This window comes from Mustela putorius, unplaced genomic scaffold (assembly GCF_011764305.1).
Source record: "Mustela putorius furo isolate JIRA1106 unplaced genomic scaffold, ASM1176430v1.1 tig00003863_pilon_pilon_pilon, whole genome shotgun sequence".
NCBI classification, from domain to species: Eukaryota; Metazoa; Chordata; class Mammalia; order Carnivora; family Mustelidae; genus Mustela; species Mustela putorius.
Genome location: NW_025422015.1, coordinates 11592093 through 11616253, shown reverse-complemented (window position 1 = coordinate 11616253; position 24161 = coordinate 11592093). Strand labels below are relative to the sequence as shown.

General features: G+C 33.8%; 1 protein-coding gene across 3 annotated transcripts in view; it reads left to right on the top strand.

Moving 5' to 3' along the window:
• PEX3 (peroxisomal biogenesis factor 3) overlaps nucleotides 1-21287 on the top strand; it is a 33575-nt gene extending 12288 nt beyond the window's left edge. Inside the window, exons 3-12 of one of the 3 annotated variants that reach the window (XR_006602318.1) lie at nucleotides 1797-1878; nucleotides 6348-6391; nucleotides 7574-7698; nucleotides 8022-8088; nucleotides 8194-8248; nucleotides 8795-8963; nucleotides 11832-11902; nucleotides 12606-12744; nucleotides 14384-14506; nucleotides 18440-18536. Coding sequence is in view for 2 of the 3 variants with exons in the window: in XM_004752743.3 (XP_004752800.1) it covers nucleotides 1797-1878; nucleotides 6348-6391; nucleotides 7574-7698; nucleotides 8022-8088; nucleotides 8194-8248; nucleotides 8795-8963; nucleotides 11832-11902; nucleotides 14384-14506; nucleotides 18440-18536; nucleotides 21074-21157 (917 nt within the window). In the remaining variant the exon portion in view is untranslated. Of the gene's footprint in view, nucleotides 1-1796; nucleotides 1879-6347; nucleotides 6392-7573; nucleotides 7699-8021; nucleotides 8089-8193; nucleotides 8249-8794; nucleotides 8964-11831; nucleotides 11903-12605; nucleotides 12745-14383; nucleotides 14507-18439; nucleotides 18537-21073 lie in introns of those variants that run through there. The other 2 variants (XM_004752743.3, XM_004752744.3) reach the window with 2 other exon arrangements.
• Nucleotides 21288-24161: the final 2874 nt, after the last annotated feature.

Here is a 24161-nt window from a genome sequence, read left to right as displayed (position 1 = left end):
ATATGTCAGAAAAGGCCAAACAAGGATAATAATAAGGGCTGACACTGAGCATTCTCATGTGCAAATACTCTAAATGCTTTGTATGTCTCAGTTAAACCTTACAACAATTCTGTAAGATAGATCCAAAGTTCTCCTCAGTTTACAGAGAAAACAGAGGCACTGGGGGGTTAAATAACTTGCTCAGGGTCACACAGATTCAGTAGCTGGTGAGGGGTTGTCTTGTGATTTGTGGTTGGACTGGGGGTTATCATGGAGACCAGATGGCTAAAGGAAAACATGAATGCTGCATTCAACTAGGTACAGAAACATATTTGTTCCATGTTTTTTAAAAAATTGCCTGGAAGAAAAGAATTGACTTGTCTTCGGTTGAATAGGCTGAAGGGGAAAGTGAAAAGCTCTTATCTTTCAGAATTGTTGGAGAGACTCCTCTCAAATCATGTTGTTTTACTGCATAATCTTTGAATTAGTTCCTTACTAACTCCATTTTCTATATGTAGGTCTCTAAACTAATTTTTCTTGGTTGGCTAACATATCGCATTTGGGCTACCAAATACTTTTTTGGGTACCAAATACGCTGAAATAAGCTACCTTTACATTGGCTCTGAGCTGTGACTTTAGTAAATAATCTAAATGACTTAGGTGATTTAATCATACGGCTGGAGGAAATACACTGAAGCTCCTTGGTACAGCACTGAAATAGATGTCTAGAGTAGTCTAAAAGCTAAATGTTCTATAGAAAAAAATAATATGGGTTTTATAATTAGTATAACTAGTCAAGAAATAAAAATCACACACTGAAGTTTTTCCCTTTCAGAATGTGGTATTTGTGATCTCGATATTTTTTCATTTTTTTATCATTACTTATTTAGTGTTAGAAACTCATTTTAAATTATTATATGTGCATTTCTCCAACTTTTCTTATACCATGCAGGATCCATAAATAAAGTAACTTCTATAAATTACATGCAGTCTTTTTTTCCATAGAGCACTATGTCTTAATGTTATTCTTGGGGAGTTATAGGCGATAACCTTTGGCAAAACCAAAGTACAACTCAGCAGTTCTTAATTCCCAGCCTGATGCACTTTTGTCTAGGTTTCAGTACATGCTTACTGCTTTGTAATATTTAATAAACTTTTCTAAAAATGAAATAAAATATGAAACAAAGTATAAAGATAAGAATGTTGTTTTGATCATTTTATTATATCAGAAATAAATTCATTGTAAAAAAAAAAATTGGGGGGCACCTGGGTGGCTCAGTGGGTTAAGCCTCTGCCTTCAGCTCAGGTCATGATCCCAGGGTCCTGGGATTGAGCCCTGCATTGGTCTCTCTGCTCAGCAGGGAGCTTGCTTACCCTGCTCTCTCTGCCTGCCTCTCTGCCTACTTGTGATATCTGTCAAATAAAATAAATTTAAAAAAATAAATAAAATAAAATCTTAAAAAATAATTTGGAGAGTACAGAAAAGAAGAGAAAAAGAAATGATTATTATAACTCCATCATCCAGAGACCACCACTTTTCACATCTCAGAATAATTCTTCCCATTCTTTCTTGTATGTTTACATTGCTATAGTCATAGTATAGATATAATTCTATCACTTAATGTAAGCAGATAAATGATTTATTAGCATAAACTCAGTTTTCTTATTCCTAATAATAACTTGAAACTCTACCGCTGACATTCCCTCCCAACCCTTGCTAGTTGTTAGTCCAGTCATATGGCCTAAAACAACATGTGTTTCTCAGTGAAGGCAGTCATATAACTTGCGACCTTTTTTATTTTCTGTTTGCATCACAGTGTTGTCCATGCTTCCGACACTGAGAGAGGCCTTGATGCAACAACTCAATTCTGAGAGCCTAACCGCTCTGCTAAAAAACAGGTAAATGCAAGTTAACATCATTTTTTGTTTATACAGGTCACTTAAATTTATAGAATGAACTGAAATATTTTTCAAACATCTTTGTTTTCTTATTTTTCTAATGGATGCTTGTAATATACTCATTTGAAAAAGTACTTATTGACTCTGTCACTAAATTCGTTCTATTTTGTCTATGTATTTTTGCTCTACCTTGGTACACAAAGGAGGCCAACAATATATATATTTAGGTCAACAATATTTGTGTGTATTCTGGTTTTCATATAAATAGATCTTTTATCACTTTGGCCTTATTCAGAAATGTAATTATTGAGTGCTTATAGAATGTGTTTCTAAACCAGATGTTGTGAAGCTAAGTTATGTTAAACATTGTGCTTCTTAAAGAGTTTACAGTATAATAGGTGAAACATGAACATTTTGAGAAAGTCATATGAATTTACATTTTATATTATTAACAAAATGAAGTGCAAATATAACATGAGTGTACAATAATAATAATTTACCTTACCATCACAGTTCTCTGGGCACAAAGCACTTTTTACACATAGGACTTTATATTTGGAGTACAGCATGTGTTGGGATTTTGTAATTTAGTGTGATGCTGTGTTCATTGAGGAGACTTCCAGAAGGAAATGGCAAGATGAAGGGAAATGAACAAGATGAAGGGAAAAGTTTTATTTTATTTTATTTTAATGAACAAGATGAAGGGAAATGTTTTCAGTAAGTAAATGTTAATCATTGTGACCTTACTGAAGTATTCACTTCCCTTGTAATTACCTTCCAATAGCCAGGGAGAAGGAAATACTCTTTCTAGAGGGTCTCTCTATGCTGAGCCCAGGACTAAACACCTTATGTACATGCTTCCATTTCATTTTCACAGTATCCTTGTGAGGCAGATATTATCATCATCTGTATTTTGCAGAGAGAAATTTACTACTCAGGTTAAATAACAAGCTAGAAAATTTCTTTAAAAGCATTTTCTCTATTCAGAGAATTCTTCCCAAAATAACAATGGATTTGTTTGCTTGGGATTTTTTTAATCTGATTAAAGTATAATGCTAGTCATACAAATTTTATCATTTGTAGAGGATGATGCATATTCACCACTTGATAGTAATAAAGTTTAGCTTATAAATTAGTTCTTATAATTATATACAAAAGAAACATGAAAACAGATTTCTCTTGGTCAAATGAATGCTTAATTACCACCTGTTGGTACATAAGTAGAAGATAAAGAAATATGATAAGAAATAAATAAATATGATAAAGAAATAAGATAAAGTATTACTCAACCAACTGAGCCACTCAGGTGCCCCATGTACATATTTCTTTATCTTCTACTTATGTCAGGTCATGATCTGAAGGTGGTGAGATGAAACCCTGCATGGGGCTCCATGCTCAGCAGGGAGTTAGCTTCTCCCCTTCTTCCTCTCTCTCTTTGCCCCTCCCCTCACTCAGTCTGTCTCAAATAAATAAATCTTAAAGGAAAAGGAAAAATATATGTAAGAAGTAGATGAAGAACAGAAGTAGGTTTTTAATTACCTTAAGTTTTAGTCTTACTAGGAAACTAAGACAAATGAAATAAGTGAATAGTATTTATAAAAGCGACATAATAACAGACATAATAAAAATATAGTAGCATTCTTCCCTCTTGGTGACTGTTTCCTGCAAGGCCCTGTGTTGCCTATATTTTGGAGTATTTGAGATAATTAAGATCTCTTTCCCTTTAAGACTTTGTCACCCAAAGAATGGAGTATATGACAAATTATGATAATTCAAGATATATTGTGTTTAGTCTATGATAAAAAGTGAGAGCAAAATGTGGGCACAAAATGTAGGAAGCTAAAGAAGAAAGGGATTTATTTTGATGGATAACCCTGGACAGCTTTCAAAAAGAGGTGTCGTTCCTCTTTTCTTAGTACACAGAATTTCTTAAATTCATGAGTTTATTATTCCTTATTTACTGTTTCCTTTTTTGAGTCTCTCAATGCTATTTTTTTCTTGCCTTTCTTTTGACATAAAATTACTGTTTGTAGTTTGGGATAAAAATATCCATTTGAAAAATATTTGCATAAAGAGGGGCTTGAGCTCTTACAAACGTGTTTAAATAAGGAAATGATTTTCCTTATTTCATGATGTAAGGACCTTGCAGGATGTACACCATACGTCTTGAACCTGTGTCATCTAGGAATGGGATAACTGAACTCTAGAGTCAGTTCAATGGCAAAGAAAGATAAGAAGCTAGTTATATGCCACAATTGTAATGGTAACTCAACTTTTCACTAAAATGTAAATTTATGTCTAAATATAATAATAAAGAATATGGGTTTGTAGTTTGTATATCTTTGTGGCTTTTTATTTCATTTTCCTTCTAATTTATTTTTATTGTATTTTACAAAAGTACTAGTCTGTGACAGATTGGAAATAAAAAAGAAAAAGAAAATTGGCCCTTCCATGTAGATGGTTTGAAAAGCACTGAACTCCATCTACGAGGTATATCCACACAGTGGAGCACTACACCATGGTTAAAAAAAAAAAAATGGCTATTATCTGTGTATTCCTATGGAATTATCTCCAGGATATATTGTTATATATATACTTTAAAGCTAAAGAAAATGCGTATAGTATGCTACCATTTATCTAAGAGGGCAAATTGCATATATAAGGCAAAACAATTAGTTAAAGTAAAAATTTTTAATAGTCACCTATGAAGAAGGGAGAGAATAAAAGGGAATACGAACAGACTTACTTGAATATACTGTGCTGTGTAAATTTGACTTTGAAACCATGTAAATGTTTTACATATTTATAAAACTATATTTAGTGTTTACAAAACAATGTCTAGAAAGAGATGGTAAAATAAACCAACCTAAATGTGTAGTTGCTGTTAAAACCACAAAGATAGAAACTATACCAGGTACAAAATCCTTAAAACTCTTCAATATTGCTATTGCTGTTCTGAGACTGTTGTTCATAGAGGGAAGGATGAAGCAAATTAGTAGTTACATTGGTTTCATTGACTGCTAGTGTAGGCAAAAAGAAATAGATGTAAGATCAAGGAGATGAAGTTAAAAACCCCTGTAGTTTTAACACAGTTACTAGCTTAGTCTACCAAAAGGGCTTAGTAGCAATTAATATCCTTAATCAGAGATCGTAGTTACAGAGTATCATTTTCTGCTACAAAGAAGCAGGACTCTTTTTTTTTTTTTTTTAAGATTTTATTTAGTTGTTTGTCAGAGAGAGAGCAGGAGCACAAGCAGGGGGAGTGGCCAGCAGAAGGAGAAGCAGGCTACCTGCTGCAGGACTCCATCCCAACCCTGGGATCTTGACCTGAACCAAAGGCAGACACTTAACTGATGAGCTACCCAGGAGTCCTGGAAGCAGGACTCTTGGAAAAAGGGTGATTTCAGGTCTGTAGCAAAAATTGAACAAGATGAACCCATGGAGTGCTGGGTGGCTCAGTTGGTTGAGTGTCCAACTCTTGATTTTTGACTCAGGTCATGTTCTCAGGGTCCCGAGATCTAGCTCCACAAAGGACTCCATGCTCAATAGGGTATCTGGTTGAGATTTCTTGTTCTCCCTGTCCCCCTGTCCCTTCCCTCTTCCCACTTATGCACTCTCTCTCTCTAAAATAAATAAATCTTTAAAAAAAAAAAAAAAAAGGTGAACCTAGAACAGCTTGTCAGTAAGGAAGGAAGCTATCAAAAACTAGTAGGGTAATGTCAGAAGGATTCAGGAACCAATCTGAAATAGCACCCACAATATTGGGTCAAAGGCAATTTGAACACCAATAAGAATAATAAATACAGTGAGTCCAACATTAAATATATACTTATATATATTTAAATTCTTATGTTTATAATGATATTTTAAAACAAAAAATACTTTATTATTTACCTTTGAAGGATTACATGCTTCATTATTTGTGAAATGGTAAATGAGGGAAAGAAATAAACAATTTTCTTGATTTTCCTATATGATTTTATGGTATATATGAATATGCTCAGAAGGAGGATAAAAAGCAGAAGGATATATACCAATACACTAGTGAAAATGGTGGTGGGTTTTGGTTTTTGTTTTTGTTTTTTTTTAATTTTTATTTATTTATTTGAGAGAGAGAGATGCAGAGAGAGCAAGCATAAGCAGAGGGAAGAGGCAGAAGTAGAGGAGAAGCAGACTCCTCTGAGCAGGGAGTCCAATGCTGGGCTCAATCCCAGGACCCTGAGATCACAGCCTGGGCTGAAGGAAGACACTTTGAGATACTCAGGTACCCTGTGAAAATGGTTGTTATCATTGGTTACTGAAATTACACTTGATTTTTTTTTTTACTGTACTTACTATATTTTGTGGGCTTTGTTTCCTATAGTTCCTATAGTTATCCTGTAATAAAATAAAATTAATTATAAAGATAATAAAGTTCTAAGTTTTCTATTAGATTACCTGATTACTATTCTTTATATTTTCTTCATTAGGCCTTCAAACAAATTGGAAATATGGGAGGATCTAAAGATAATAAGTAAGTCTTCCTACTTTGTGTGACAGCACATCTTTAAAATACCTATAAAGAGAAGTTTTTATACTCACTCTTTTATGTGGATGACCCTTTTCTACCTCATAAAGTTGTCCACATTAAATAATTCTCATAAAGCAAGTTGATCAATATCTGGTCCTAGAAAGTATTCAGGAAATATTGGTGGTGGTGGTAGTATTACTGTTATTATTATGATATGTAAACCTGTCCTAGACCACATATGCCTACATTAGGTACTGATACCTATAATATTATGTCTTTTTTTTTTTTTTGAGAAAGAGAGGGAGAGAAAGAGTACATGAGGAGACTGGCAGAGTATATAGTGTATACAGAGTATACACACAGGTCTCAGTACTTTATACTACTAAGCATTCCTACATTTTCCCATCCATTCATATGATCCTTATCAACTAAATTATGCTTTAGCTTTGCCTATTTAAAAATAAATTAAACCTTTATAGTACTCTATTTCAGCCACCCCTTATATAATACCAAAGACTTCTACATTCTTCCCTCCCACTCATTCTTTGAGACTCTAAAGCCCGACTCCTACTTCTGTGTCTCCACCCAAACATATCTCACAATAAATCTACTTCCTATCTATTCCTCATCTATTTCCTCCTTCCAGACCTCTTGGCAGCATTTAACACCTTTGCTTTCTCCTCTGTTTTGAACACTTTGTCCCAGGCTGCTGTGAAGCTAGTCTCTGGGTGTCCCCCATCTGTACCTTTCTCCAGCCCTTAGATGGTCTCAGCCTCCTTTACCTGCTGTTGCAAACTGGAGTTCTTCCGTGCTCAGCCCTCTACTCTCAGCTCTCAGCTAGCTCCCTGAACAGCTCAGAGTTCTGAGGCTGCAAATCTCAGTGTTTCCCAGGTTTTTTTGTGTTCTCCTTTCTAACTAATAATATATAACTCTTTACTCAATATATTGATTATTGCTTTTATTAGTTATTTTTTCAATTAAGATATCATACCTAATTTACATTAAACAAGTTGTAAGGAGATAGACAATGACTATTTTGAATTGATATATTTTTGTACTTGAAACAATTGCAAATGTATTTCTTAAAGTCATCTTGTAAAAAAGAATAATCATAGGGACAGTTTGTGATTTTACTTATTTGTTTGTTTTAATAATAGTACCAAATGGTTATCTTTCTCTGTGAAGGTTTCACAAGAAGTATCGTAGCAGTATACAGTACTTGTATGCTGGTGGTTCTTTTGCGAGTCCAGTTAAACATAATTGGTGGATATATTTACCTGGATAATGCAGCAGTTGGCAAAAATGGCACTGTAAGTTTCATAAACTTAACATATATAATCCCTTTTGTATTAAGATTTAACTGGATTTAACTGAATATTACTTACCCTGATAACTTCTATAAAATAAGTATCTTTATATATCATGTGATTATAAACTTCTAGCATGATTTTTCATATTTTGAAACTAGACTTTTTGTTAGGTTAAAGAATATTATTTTTTCTATCATTTCAGGTCCTGAAAAGTCTCAGCTCAAGTTATGCTTTATAGTAAACGTATATAGTATATATTTATAGTAAGTAAAGATTATTTACTATAATATTAGATAATTTAACCTTGTTTCTATTTTGTACAGACAGTTCTTGCTCCCCCAGATGTCCAACAGCAATATTTGTCAAGTATTCAACACCTCCTTGGAGATGGTGAGATTATTTGTGACTTGGAAACCAATTTTAATTTGTTCATATTTATTATTGAGGAACTTAAAGTGAACAAGGCTTTTATGTTTGTTTTTCCTTTAATAATAGGCCTGACAGAATTGATCACAGTCATTAAACAAGCTGTGCAAAAGATTTTAGGAAGGTAAGGCATTTTGCTTTGGCTTCTCTGACTTCCTGATTCTGGTGAATAAAAGAAAAATTAGAATTGTTCTAGTGAAGCTGGTGATTTGACAAATGGTAGTTTGTAAAATTCTTTGTAACCATATATAGACACAGCCCTGAGATACTGCATTGTGAATCCATTTTCTGCATTAGTGCCAACCTTTTGATACTAAGGCAACAGGTTTAATGTTTTTTTATTGATTGACTTCCAAACAAACCAGAAATATTTGGGTCATAACATAAAATACCTACTTTAAAATCTGCCTCTGAGCCTTTTATCTTCCATTTATACTGGTACATTCTATAATTACAGTGGAAATTTTCTTGTGAAATCTACAGCAAGACTTGATGTGGCTCTGTAATAAAGACACTTAACTGATGACTGATTTCTTAATCTACTCTAGTGATTTCAGTCAGCAGTTTCAGGTTTGACTGGATCTCAGAGAGCAATCTGTTAAAAAAAGAGTGTGTATAGGATGTGTTGTATAGTTTCAATTTATCCCAATTCCCTTTTCTCTGTTTCTAGCGTTTCTCTTAAACATTCTTTGTCTCTTTTGGACTTGGAACAAAAACTAAAAGAAATCAGAAATCTAGTTGAACAGCATAAATCTTCTTCTTGGATTAATAAAGATGGATCCAAATCTTTATTATGCCATTATATGATGCCAGATGAAGAAACTCCATTAGCAGTTCAGGTGATTAATTCATAACCATTTAACCAAACCAGTTATTCTATATTTTAAAAAATTTTTTACTATCTCTTGAAATTAGGTTTCTGAGGTTCTTGAAAGACTCGTGATTAAAAGGCCTGTATTCCAGGGCACCTGGGTGGCTCAGTCGTTAAGCATCTGCCTTCTGCTCAGGTCATGATCTCAGGGTCCTGGGATCGAGCCCCGCAGTGAGCCCCGCATCGGGCTCCCTGCTCAGCTAGAAGCCTGCTTCTCCTTCTCCCACTTCACCTGCTTGTGTTCCCTCTCTTGCTGTCTCTCTCTCTCTGTCAAATAAATAAAATTATTATTATTATTTTTTTTGCTGGTGCCATTGTTTCTTTTTTTTTTTTTAATTTTTTTATTTTTTATAAACATATATTTTTATCCCCAGGGGTACAGGTCTGTGAATCTCCAGGTTTATACACTTCACAGAATAAATAAAATTTTTAAGGAAAAATTAAATAAAAGGCCTGTATTCCAATAACTTAAATAAAACCTCATTAATTTACAAAACAAACAGCAATTATGACTGATTTCTAATTAGAAACATAATTTTAGATTTCAGCAAATTTTTATTGAGTATTAGTTATGCGAAAGACACTGTGATATATGAGTCATATAAAAAATGAATAAAACCTTTTCATTATATTTGGAGGAACTCATGAGAAAAGTTCAGTTTATGTGGCTAAACTATATTATATGAGACCAAATAGCAGAAGATAGAGCTGATAGCTGGGACAAGATCATGATCAAGATCTTAAATTTATAGACCAATGAACTTCAATTTATAGACCAATACCACAATTACACAATCTGCTTTTTAAATAAATCAATGAAGGCAATATCAAAATGGACTAAAGGAAATTTTAGTCATCCACTTGAGAAACAAATAAAGCCTGATCTAACAGTTATCAACTATGGTATTGCTCCATACAGGTGTGTCCTGGGCAGTTGTGATTTATTCATTGATTAAGAATAAGAAAAATGTTGGAGCACCTGTCTGGCTCAGTCAGTGGAACATGCAGCTCTTGATCTCAGGTCATGAGGTTGAGCCCCATCTTGGGTGTAGAGATAAATAAAGTTACAATTAAAAAAAAAAGAAAAAAATGTCAAAGATTGCAGGTTATATATCTCATTTTAAAATATTGGGGTTTTTTCCTATGTAAGCAGGTTATACCATTCTTTACAGTTAAGAATATCTCACTTGACAACTGGAGAAACCTTAAACCCAAGAGGCTTCTAAGCTATACCTTGTCCTAGAGGCCCCATTAGAACAAAGACTACCATGGTTTTCAATGCCAGCTGTTTTTCCACCCCCAAAGATAGTCCTGTTTGGGTGTCCAGAGACCTTGCCTTCATGACTAGGCCAAAGAAAGGGTTGCAGCCATTTAGGGGAACCCCATGACCTATAGGATGGAGGCTAAACTGAATAAGCAAATAGATGAAACAGAATTAATGAAAGAAAAAGGAGAAAACTTATAAATTCTTCTCAAGAAGATGCAATATTAAAAAAAAAAACTCTGGAATGATAAAACGGTTTCCAAATTTTAAAATTCAACAGTGGATCGCTTCTCGGCCTTTTGGCTAAGATCAAGTGTAAAATTCAACAGTGGAACTAAAAAAGAAGAACAGGTGAAGAAAGGAATGACAGACCCAATCTTACCTGTACTGAGTTAAACCCTGAAACTTTAGACTGAAAGGACACACACAGCCCCAGACGAGACTAGACATGATGAAAAAAGACATGGAGATTTTGATAAAGTGTCTTACCAATTAAAGAAAAAGAAAAAATCCCAGGCCTCTGGAACCTCAAAGTACTCTTTTTTTCTTTGTAAATGTATTCTAGGAATGTGCTTGAGAGAGGCCAAATAAACAAGGATCTTACAAAGTATAATTTTACTTTGACTCATTTTTTTAGTATAGTTGACACACAATGTTACGTTAGTTTCATAGGTACAAATAGTGATCCCAGCCCCACATCGGATTCTCTGCTCAGCAGGAAGCCTGCTTCCTCCTCTCTCTCTCTCTCTGCCTACCTCTCTGCATACTTGTGATCTCTGTCAAATAAATAAAAATCTTTAAAAAAAAAAAATAGTGATCCCATAAACCTATACATTATGCTGTACCACAAGTATAATTTCTATCTGTCCCCATACATCTCTGTTATATTGATTATATTCCTGATGGTGTGCTTTTTATTCTCATGACTTACTTATTCCATGACTAGAAGCCTTTATCTCCCACTCCCTTCACCCATTTTGCCCAGCCCCTCACAACCCTCCCCTCTGCAACCATCAGTTTGTTCTCTATATTTGTAGGTCATATTCTGCTGCTTGTTTCATTCATTTCTTTGTGTTCCACATATGAGTGATACCATATTGTATTTTTTTTCTTACTTCACTTAGCACAATACCCTCTATGTCCATCTATGTTGTCTTAAACGGTATCTTCTCATCCTTTTTTATGGCTGTGTAATATTCCCACACAAGTATATATATATATGTGTGTGTGTGTGTGTGTGTGTGTGTGTGTGTGTGTGTATTGTATGAGCCAGTAAATCTACTATTGAGTATTTACTCAAAGAAAACAAAAACACTAATTTTATATATGCACTCCTATGTTTATTGCAACATTATTTGCAATAACTAAGATTCTGACTCGTGCTTTAAATAGTACTCACCTATACATAAGAACTTTTACAGTTTTCTTGAGTTTAAAAAGCTCATTTCTTGATTTTTAATAAAACATAGACTTGTAGATTTCCTGAACTCTTGGGGTTTTTAATATGATTAGTTTTGTCATAACTTTGTGCTAATATTTGAAACCCTAAAGTATAGCATTTTAATTTCACAGGCCTGCGGGCTTTCTCCTAGAGATGTTACCACTATTAAACTACTCAATGAAACTAGAGACATGTTGGAAAGGTACGTATACTGCATGTAACAGAAAATGTGTTTCTATTTAGAATGTACTTATGACTGTTTTTAGCTTTTCTTAAACGACATATGCAATGTAGTATCTTGTTAAAATTACATTTTGAATCTATTCCCTGTCTTCAGGTAGCATTTCCTATTTAATGTTTCTTTTATTAAGGTGATGAGAGAAACAGATTTTTATCAAGATGTCCATGCCTTCCTCAAGCTACTTCCTTAGCCTAGAGATTCTGAAATACTAGTTGAGGGACTCGAAGATAGTAAGCATTTATATTTTGAGAAAAGCTCTCAGGGGTGATTCTGATATACTCAGTGTATTAGTAAATGTTTAACAACTAGCTCTTTAAAACAAACAAACAAACCAGAAACTGAAATTGTAGCAGCAGCAGTTCTGACTACCAACTTGAAATCACTTGATACTGACTTGAGGAGTTGGGGAGAAGTGCACTTTCAAGCCAGAGACAGCCAGCTCCAGGTAGTCCTCATATATACCACACGCACACATATGCAATGTGTGTACACTCCCCCCCCTACACACACACACACACACACACACACACACACACACACACACTCAAGTTTTGAGAATACTCCCCCTAATCCTCTAATCCTCTCAGGATAGACTATAATGTCCCTAAAACTTTGAGACATAAAAATTTCACATCTTCCCCAAATTGACTATTACTGTTTTAAGTCACCCAGAAGACAACCAGAGTGTTAAAAATGGAGAAAGCATCAGACTATGCAGTGGAAGACTGGAAGACCTAGATTCAGTTTTGGCTTTCCTGTTCATCAGCTGTTCAGCATTGGCTGAGCCACTTAAACTCTTTGAGGTGATTTTATCATTGTAGAATCTGAGTAGTAGTACCAGTCTTAAGTGGTTAATATATCAAAGTTTCTTTTATCCTCAAGATAATTTAGAACCATTTTCTCTAGTTTTATTTTCAGAGGAATTATAGTCTCCACTTATATTTTCTTGATCATGACAAAAATCAGCAAATTTGAAGTTTAACTCAGCTACTGAATCTACTGTATGATTCATCAAGTTCTAGTCTCTTGATTTTTTACAATAGCCATTTCCACATATTTTCTTATTCCAGTTTCCACCAAATCACTCGACAGAATTCTTCTAGAAAAGGTCATCATTGATCTCTTGCCAAATCCAGCCAAAAATGTTCGTCTTACTTGGCCATTCTCTGATAATTAACGCTGTTGATCAAGCCTTTCTTAAAATGCTATTCTCAAGTGGCTTCCATGACCGTAATCTCCTAATTTCTCTCCACGTTCTCAGATTATTTCTTCTTAGTTTCCTCTTTATCCTTCTTTCTTACAAACATTAGTTTTCTAAGGTTTTTGTTCTTATTTCATCCTCAGCTGTCCCAAGTAATTTCATATTCCCCCATTGCTTTAACAACTATCTGTATGCTAATAATTCCCAAATGTATAGCCCCTTGCCCAACACTCCCATGCACTTGAGATTTCTAGATGTCAAAAATGAAATTAATCTGTTCAACTAGGTATTTCTAACTTTATAACACATATATATTATTCTTTATATCAAAGAGGTTTTAGGGCTCATGGGTAGCTCAGTAAGTTAAGCATCCAACTCTTGATCTTGACTCTTTAGCTGTCCTGTTTGGATTGACGATCTCAAGGTTGTAAATTCAGTCCCCAGACTGGGCTCCAAGCTGGGCATGGAACATACTTTAAAAAAAAAAAGAGGTTTTGTGAGATACTTACATAATGTAACAAAAGAGCTTGAACTTTAAGATCAAAAAAGCCTGGGTTCAAATTCTAGCTCTCCCATTTACTAATTACATACCTTTGGACAAATTTCCTCATCTCTTAAGTATCCATTTTCTCATCTGTACATGATAATAAAATTTTCTGTCTCACTGGGATGTCATGACACAGTATGTAAAGCAAACTAATATCTGTGACTATAAGATGATTCCTCTTCAAGAATTTCCTAAAGAGGGGTGCCTGGGTGGCTCAGTCAGTTAAGCATCTACCTTCAGCTCTGGTCCTGCTCTCAGGGTCCTGGGATCAAGCCTCTTGACATTAGACTCTCTGCTGAGTGGGGAGTCTGCTTATCCTTCTCCTTCTGCCTACCCTTCCCCCTGCTCATGTTCTCTCTTTTCCTGTCAAATAAATAAAATCTTTTTTAAAACAATGTTCTTTGGAGAGAAGTAATACTGTTTTTGATATTTTTGAAAACTCATTGTACAAAATGCTGGATGATATTAAAAAAAACTCAAAAAATCATTGTGTTGTGCTAAATAATAAGCTCACTTTTTATGCTTCATTGTTAAAGATTAGTTCCTTGATATAATCTTACAGTGTTTTAGGCTATAAAAAGTAGTTTGTAAGTAGAAATATTGGTGGCTGTCAAATATAACAACATAGTTACTGAATTTATTTCCTTTTCCATTGAGAATCTAAAAAGCAATTTATCCTTTTTATTTTGTATAGTCCAGATTTTAGTACAGTTTTGAATACGTGTTTAAACCGAGGTTTTAGCAGACTGCTAGACAATATGGCTGAGTTCTTTCGACCTACTGAACAGGACCTTCAACATAGCAACTCCATGAGTAGGTAAGATGACAAAAAATGTTATATGTCTAATGAATACTCTAATAAAAGAGTGCTTTGGATGTGGTTTTTTTGTTCCAAATTTGGTTGATCATTTGTCAACAAATTAAACTCCCTTAAACCAATGACTCTGTAGAAGCCCCTTGTGGATTCAATATTAAAAATTTCATTTCTTCCCCAAATTTTTCCACTATATGGAAATAAATAGTGAAACTACCTTTCTGTAAGCCAAGTTCCAGTTCCAGTTCCAGTTTGTGAGTTTGGGTTTTTTTTTTTTAACTCTTTAGAATATAAAACTGAAAATGTATTTAATTACTATAAACCATAATTGGCCCACATAATTCAATAGTTTGGACATTAAAATAACCAAGCAGTCTTGTTATAAATTCCCATTTGATGAATTATTTCTTACTTATACAACTATATAATATATTCATTTTTAGCTCTTATTGTAGGATTGGGAGTATTTAGTTAGTGCAATTGTTAGTAATTTTAATCACAATTATTTCTAAGTCATATAGTCATATTGCTAAAATGTATCATATGATTTTATTACATTCTTGTTTTGGCATGAATATTTTGGGTGTTCTAGCAGAATTTATACTCTTTAATAACCTATTTTGTAGATTTTTATGTTAGACTCAGAAAACAATAAGTACTAAACCAATGTTAACTGACTATAAACTAGTCCATTAAAATGAAAAGAAACAGTAAGTGATATGCAGTATGTATGTGTAATGTCCAATTTAATTCGTAAATATATAGGGTAAGAAATTATTTACTCAGTTCTCTGGAACCCTTCTTTATTATATAAAAAAGAATAATTCGCAATTAACATTGAGGATTTGGAATACTTAGAGCAATAACATTTATTTTCTTTAACAATTTAAATATCACCCTAAATTGTTTTTAGATTTAAGTTATACAAAAATAAATTTCTGACCCTGTATACTCCCTAAATCAGGTTGTTCCAATTAATAAAACTTCACTGTAATCTCTGCCTAGCAAGGTGTTAGTTATTTCCTGAGTAGGGATAAAGAATTATAATCGTTGTTTTAATACAAATACTTGACCTGATACCCTAAAGAATTACAAAAATTTTGTTATAACCACATCAGCCAGTAGTTTAAACTCCTACAGTTTTCCATATTTTACTTTCCCATACAACCTACATTTTTCACCTCAAATCATGTTTCCTCAGTTATATTTTAACGCTTCTCTCAAAGTCAGAGATTATCTAATGCCCTTGCATATTTCCTTACACACACTAGGTATTCAGTAGATATCTGTCTTAAGTTTTTTCTCTTCTGTATCAGCAATCAACTTAATACTCCATAATTCAATACTAGAAATATTTCCATTATGCCTTATGTTATTCCTTTTATTTAAAATGTAGTGAAAGTTCTAGCCATCACTGTAAGTCAAGAAAATAGATTTTCAGTTATTGTCAAAGAGACAAAATAGTCTAGAACCTTTAAGAAAATCAACTGAAAAGTGATGCTAACTAATACAAGATCAAATTGTGTATGTTGTGTGTGTGTCTGTGTATTAATATGTATATATTCCCATAATACTATATACATTTAACATATGCACGTAATATATAATATTCAAAAAATTATTGAAAAAGTAAGCAACAAATATACTTTCCTTATAAAACATATAAGGTGAAATTATTAGAATAATATGTTATTCATAATAGATAAACCAATAGAATAGTATGTAAAATCCAGAAACAGGTTCTAAAATATACAGGAAATTAGTATATGATGAGGTGAGGAAGAGATGTATTATTTAGTAAACAGTAAGACAGTTAGTCATTTTACAATGACTAATGTAAAATAATAATAAATTTAGACCCTTTTGTACCATACACATAGCCAAAAAAGCCAGGAGGTTTAAACAACAACAAAAAAAAAATAAACAGGTGAATAGGAAAAGGGGAATTGTGAGATCAAGTTGGAGAACTGAGCACATACAGATTATGGTTGTCATCTTGAGAGTCCTGGGGAAACCACAAGGGAAGTGGCAGGAGAGTTACATGATGAAATTTACATTGTAGGATCACTTGGATTGCTCTGTGGAGAAGGAAGTAGGAAAGGAGAATCGGGGTGGGATATAGCAGTGGATGAATGAAGACTTCTATTAACTTCTATTAATTGATTCAGCAAGTACATATTGAGCACATACTGTGCGTCAGGCCCTTTACTAAGTACTGGGATAATACAGTGAGTAAAATAGACATGTATGATAGTGGTGTCTTCAGTTTCTATTGAAGAAAAATTAATGTACAAAGAGAGACATCAAGCAGGTAAAGACATGACAGATTTTGGAAAATGCTATCATAAAGGACAATAATGTGTAATTTTCTCAGGAACACATAAATCTCTACACTGCTTTTTCTTTTTATACATTGCCTCAAATCTCAGCATAGCATACTGGTTAGACAACATAGCTTCAGCATTTTCATGATGTTTAAAAGGAAATTTCTAATGTAGCCTCAGGTATAAATATATGAAATGTTTAATGTAATAAAGCTACATCTGTAACCCACACGCAAAAATTATTTCATCATTGTTTACAAATTGTTTCATCATTTAACAGTCACTGTGTCATCCGTAATCACACATTCATTTATTCACCAAAAAAATGATTGTTAGGCACTTACAAGTTAGAAGGTCACTGCTATAGTCCAGACAAGAGAAACTGCTTAGCCTGGATTAGGTTTGGCCATAGGGAGAGATAGACCCACTTAGGTAATATTTAGGATTGTGGAGGGATTTGATATAGTCAGGATAGAGAAGTGCCTAAGTCTCCTCTTACATAGCCAGATAGATAATGGTGTAGTTCACTGGAGTAGGGAGGAGAAACATTCAACATTGCTGGTAATTGAGAGAAACACAGACTAAAACTGTAAGATACTGTTTTGATCTATCAGACATATCAAGACTTCTTTATCAAGATTTTTTTAAAAACTCATGGTTGATGTAGAAAGAGGCATAATGGAGCAGGTTTTCTCACACTGCTGCAGCAGTGCACATCTTTCAATATACATTATAAACCTTAAAAGTATTCATACACTTGAGGCGTCTGGGTGGCTCAGTCAGTTAAACGTCCAACTCTTGATTTGGGCTCAGGTAGTTCTCTCAGGATCCTGAGACCAAGCTCCACCTCATGCTTTGCCCTCAGTGGGAGGCTGCTTGAACTCTCTCTTTCTCCTTCTGTCTCTCCCCCAATTTCTGCTCTCTCTCAAACAAATAAATAATCATATCCTTTGATCCAGTAATTCTGTGTTAATACAAGAAACTATTTAAGGAAAATGAGGCAAAAACTTAAACACCCAACTCCAAGGAGCTAGATCTAAATTGTCACAGCTAGAGGATGAATTAGCTTTATAATCATTAAAAACTAGATAAAAGGGGCGCCTGGGTGGCTCAGTGGGTTAAGCTGCTGCCTTCGGCTCAGGTCATGATCTCAGGGTCCTGGGATCGAGTCCCGCGTCAGGTTCTCTGCTCAGCGGGGAGCCTGCTTCCCTCTCTCTCTCTCTGCCTGCCTTTCCATCTACTTGTGATTTCTCTCTGTCAAATAAATAAATAAAATCTTTAAAAAAAAAAAACTAGATAAAAACTTTAGAAGAACTTTTAGTGAGATGGAAAAATGTTCATGACATAACAAAAATACAAAACAATATTGCTGGGGAGGTTATAGTCTTGTGTTTAAAAAACACAAAAAAGCATAGATATGTATAAAAATTACTGGAAGAAACTAACCATGATGTCAGTTACAGTTATTTCTGGGGGTAGAATTATGTGTGATTTTTATTTTCTTAATACGTTTTTGTGAGTATTCTTCAGTGACTGTATTGCACTATAATTAAAATGTTAAGTTCCCATAAGAAAATTTCAGAAAATAATTATTACTATGATGATTTTTCAGTCTTTCCAGTGTCAGCTTGCCACTAGCTAAAATAATTCCAATAGTAAATGGACAGATCCATTCAGTTTGCAGTGAAACACCTAGTCATTTTGTTCAGGTAAGAAGAAAGTTTGGGGGTATTATTAAAAAAAATTGTATCTTTGGTTGTGGTTATATTTGTCTGAAATAAAATTACATTTCTCTCCAGTGATATTTATGTTCAAAGAAACCAAAAACTTAAAATCACACGTAGAGTGTGATAGAATGCCCCATGAGAGCAATAGGGTATCATGGCAAATTTATGAGGTTGGGAATACCTTTCTCCATGTTAGGTCCAACAGCAATTAGCCTGCATTTTTAGTCTACATACATTCTGGTGGTCAGTTGAACTTACTATGTTAATATTTTGCCTTAAACTATTGGTGATAAGATTGAGCTGTGAGATCAGTAATCCAGTTCTACAAATTTTGAGGAAAACTAAAAAACTTTTGTGGAGAAGTAAAGCATTCTAAATTTAATAAATATGACTGTTAATAGTGTACCAATAATCTCATGAAAAGCGGCATAAGACAGTACTGTGTCCTTTCTTAGAAACTCCATAACTCCATCCTTTCCAAAAAGCATTTTGGAATGCATTAAGACTACTATTATTGAAATAGTAACTCTGAATCTATGTAGTTTTTTGTTGGGTTTTTGTTTTTGTTTTTGTTTTTCTGAGTCACTTACAAACTTGGATTAGAATACTTGGTTTAAAAGACTAAAACTTGTATTAGAAGTAAAAACTTGTTTGCAGGGTGCCTGGGTAGCTCAGTCAGGTAAGCCTCCAACTCATGATCTCAGCTCAGGTCATGAGTTCAAGTCCCATGCTGGGCTCCACACAAGGTGTGGAACTACTTAAAAGGAAAAAAAAAGTAAAACTTGTTTGTAATACACCTCAATTCCAAACTACTGCAATAATGGACAGTGAGGAGACGCTAAGGCTGAAGTGTCAGGGTGGCAACTTCTCAGTAACCTGTGTCTCAGACAAGTCAGACTACATTCCTTGTACTATCCACTTGGGAATGTGAAAAGCACTGAGACCACAGATTTTGTTTCTTCCTTTTTGTGTATAGTTTCATCAGTTTGTCCTTCACATGCTTATTTTCCCTCACTGTTCTCTTCAGTCTTTTGTGTCATCTTTCTCAGCCGTGACAGTTAGATGTTCAGACTGCAGAAGGATGAGTGAAGGAGACTGATCTCCTTTCACTTGAAGTTTAATTTCAGCTCAATTTTTTTAATCAAAAACTTAGTTTAAATTTTTAGTATCAGTGAGAGGAAAAAGGTTGTAACTTCTGGAATTTAAACCTTCACTTTACCTTTCTCCACTTTCATAAAAGTCTCTAGTTTCGTCAGTAGGCTGTTGGTCTTAGTAACAACTGATAAATACAACCAGGCATACATAATATACCACTACCAGCTTCAATCCTTAAGTAATTCATACACTACATTAATTAAAATCTGAATAATTTATAATGAAAACAAAAGATTTCAATCTAATAAAAACACCGTTGATATTGTTTAAAGTTTTTGAGTGTGACTGAAGGTAGATTAAACTAATATACTACACTATTGCTTGACAAGACTCCCACCTGTTCTTTTAACCATAATTTCTATGAGTTAAAATGCCACATTGCCTTCAGAGAATTGAATCATGAATTTATTGAGATCAAGACTTGTGTACAGATCACTTGGGTTTTCTGATGCTTAAGAGAGAACACAAAGGACCGTTTTACTTACTATTTCTCTGATGTTCACCAGGGCACTCCCATGCTTCTTTGTCATGGATCTTTTCACAATCTGGTGAAGCCCACAGGCCCCTTCTCTGAAAAATATCTATAAATGTGTATTACAAAATACATGGGTTTTAAAGAAAACCAATTATAAACAGTTTTCAAGATGCTTTTTAAAATCAAATTTATGAAGAAGCAGTATTGCTTTTTTGTTCATGCATTAAATAACAAGCTATAACAGCAGTTCATCCAACTTCCACAACTATCGTACATGAAAATGTCTGATTTCTATTGAAGACAAAGTCATAGGCCATGCTAATACTATCATAGTTGGTTGGCAATTTCATAACTGAAAGATACTAGGTTTTAGTTAAAGGTTAATGAAAATTAAAATGTAATTTTTTCTTATTCTTACATTTTCAAATTTCTTAAGAATCCTTCTAAAGTGTCTATGTGCAGTTTATGTACATTATATGCAATAATATATGACATGCTACATGTATTCTATGTTAGATCTTCTAAAAAAATAAATACTCTTCTAAAAAAGTAATATATCTCACATCCATGTTACATCAGCTTCTAGCAAAAGTACCTTTAGATTTGTATCTAGCCCTTGGCACACATAAAATTCCACTTGTAGACTGTTTGGGGTCATCTTCTCAAAGTCACACTTGAGTACTTATCATACCATCATTCACATAAGAACCTAAACAATAAGTATCTCATAGATTTTATTATAAGAAAAAGTATTCCCTTCTTTAAATGATTTTCTTTTTGGCCCTAGTGCCATAAAACTTAGAGTGAAATTTATTGCTCAAATTGCAGATATGGATTCAAATGATCTATACTTCTTACAAATTGTAATGTTTTACTCTTATTTTGCTAGGATCTATTGATGATGGAGCAAGTGAAAGATTTTGCTGCTAATGTGTATGAAGCTTTTAGTACTCCCCAGCAACTGGAGAAGTGATTTCTTTTGCTTCCAGAAAAACTACAATGGAATTCATTTACTTTTAAAAATACACTGAATAGGGGCGCCTGGGTGGCTCAGTGGGTTAAGCCGCTGCCTTCGGCTCAGGTCATGATCTCAGGGTCCTGGGATCGAGTCCCGCATCGGGCTCTCTGCTCAGCAGGGAGCCTGCTTCCTCCCCTCTCTCTCTCTGCCTGCCTCTCTGCCTACTTGTGATCTCTCTCTGTCAAGTAAATAAATAAAATCTTAAAAAAAAAAAAAAAAAAAAAAAAAAAAAAAATACACTGAATAAATCAACTACATATAGGGTAATGATTTGTTACCAAAATGCCTAATAAAAATATATTCTTAATCAAAGTCTTCATTTCATAATAAAATAGTTTTATTTGGCATCTTAATATATTTTTTTAAAGTCAGGTCACCAACAGACTAGTTTTTGTGGGTATATCTGAGTGTACACAGTGCAAATATTTGTTACACCGTGGCTATTAATTCCAAACTGACTAAAAACTAGTGTAGATACTTTTTTACTATTATATGAAATGTAATATACATTGACATTAATACTGAGAAAAAAATATGTTTGAGAAATAAGTGTGAAGTTTGGAAAAAAATGTACTTCTTAACTAATCATAAAGTTCAGTGGACTGAAGTATAGATGAGGGAATCAGACTTTTCTTCAGTTACTCTTCAAAGGTATAAATTATTTATTGTTAATAAACCTGATGAAGCACTTTTCTTTTTATGGAAATCAGTGAATTTAACACAACCGTGATCAGTAATTTTTTTTTTTTTTTTTTACTATTGTTAACAATTCCTAGAAAATTAGGTATTGATTTAGAGGCTAAAATTGTGCTGATGCTCTTTACTCAACAGCTATTATTAGCTACATAGTTTCATTCATTTTTATGTAAATAATTTTAATAACTTTGTATTGATTTTGAGACAGTAAATATCTTATTGCAATAAAATATTTTAGTAAAATGTGGTTTTGTTGAGTTACTACCTTAGAGCCATTAATTTTATTTGTCCCGTAGCATTTTTTGCTCTTATTTTGGGAGAATATGCTAGTTTTCAAGTTTTATTTTAACTGGTAATATAACTGATGCTTTCTTTTAACTTTTTTGTTTAGAAAAAATAAGTAACATTTCCTTCTGAAAAGAAATATTTCATTGTCTCTAGTTAAATCTATATTCTATATTTATAGGGGTAATTAGGGGAGAAATATATGAATCATCCATATAGTAGATACATTTTCAGTAATATAAGAATATTTTCAGTGACATTGCTTTATTTTCCTCAAGCATAACATTATAGCTGAGTGTAGTAGAAGGTACAAAATTAGTTTTGAAGTCTCTTCCACGGAGAGGCAAGCAAGGCCAAAGCCAACCACTAGGTATTCTGTGTCTACAGTGTTTTAAAAAAAAGAAAAGAAAAAAGAGATGTAAAAGTGGTAAGAAGAGCAAATGCTTCTCTTCAAAATTTGACAGAATAGAGTGATATTATTTTCTAATAGGGTAACTGAAAAACTACATTTTAGAAAATTAGTTAATGTATTGTGTAATAGGGCATGCATCTCTTCCAGCAGTATTAACCCAGGATTTCATTCAACGAATATTTGAGACTGAACAGGTGTGACCTTATAAAAGAATCAAACCCTGGTCAGCTGAAAATTTTTACCTGGAGTCCTACATCTTTGGAGTTGTGGCAGTTAGAGATGACAAGGTAAAAAACCACATGTATTTGAAGCTATTTGGGCTTAGACATTCTAAATTTGTCTTCAACTAGTACAGTAAGAGCCCTCTTATTGGAGACCCTTAGTTGTTTGGTTGATCCAAAAGGTCACTTAAAGCAGGGTATCGTGCACCAAAAACTCATTCTTAGGGATGGCTGGTTTGTTCAGTTGTTTAAGCGTGTGCCTTTGGCTCAGGTCAGACAGATCCCTACATCAGGCTCTCGGTTCAGTGGAGAGTCTGCTTCCCCCTCTGCACCTCTCCCTACTCATGTGCATACATTCTCTCTCTCAGAAAAATAAAATCTTTAAAAAAAAAAAAAATTTTTTTTATAAAAAAAACGTTTTATATATTTTAACTAAAAATCAAATATTCTTTGTCAGTTATTTAATGTAGGACCCAGGTCTTGTCTTTTTAGTATAAGGTCTCTTTAGTATAGGGTCTACTTAAAGATGCCCTCCAATTATCTTTCTTGTACAAATTGCAAAATTGTATTACATGCTATAGTTGGGAACCCAGGATACTAAATTTTTATAAGTTTTTGCTATATTTTCCTCCAATCTTTTAGAACTGTTTTGCCCACAATTAATTTACGAAAACCTTTAATTTTTTTTAAATGCAATACACTTTTTTTTTTTAATTTTATTTTTAAATAATCTCTACCCAGCATGGGGCTCGAACTCACAACCCCAAGATCAAGAGTCAAATGTTCTTTTGACAGCCAGCCATACTCCCCTAAAAAAAGCAACACATTTTTATCTAGTCTTTCCAAAGTTCAGCTTGGTTTTTGCTGAGACTACAACTCTTCAAACTCACATGATCACAGTTTGTATAATCATGATAAAAAGTTCAACTATCATGATCAGTTTGATAACTTTTCATTTCCTAGAGCCACTGTAACAAATTATAACTAATTGAGTGACTTAAAACAACAGAAATCTATCCTCTCACCATTTCTGCTCCTTGGAAGTCCAAAATCAAGGTGTCAGCAGGACCATGCTCCCTCAGAAGGCTCTAGGGAAGACTTCAATCCTTTCTTGATCTTCCCAGCTTCTGGTGGCCCAAGTGTTCTCGTCTTATAGCAGCAAACTTCAGTCTCTGTCTCAGTCTTCACATGGCCTTCTCTGTGTGTCTGTGTATCTCTTACAAGCATGCTCTCATTTAGGGCCCACCTACATACAGTATGATCTTATCTCAACAGTTACTTTAATTACATTTGCAAAGACATCATTTCCAGGTAAGATCACATTCTTGGCTTCCAGGTGAACATG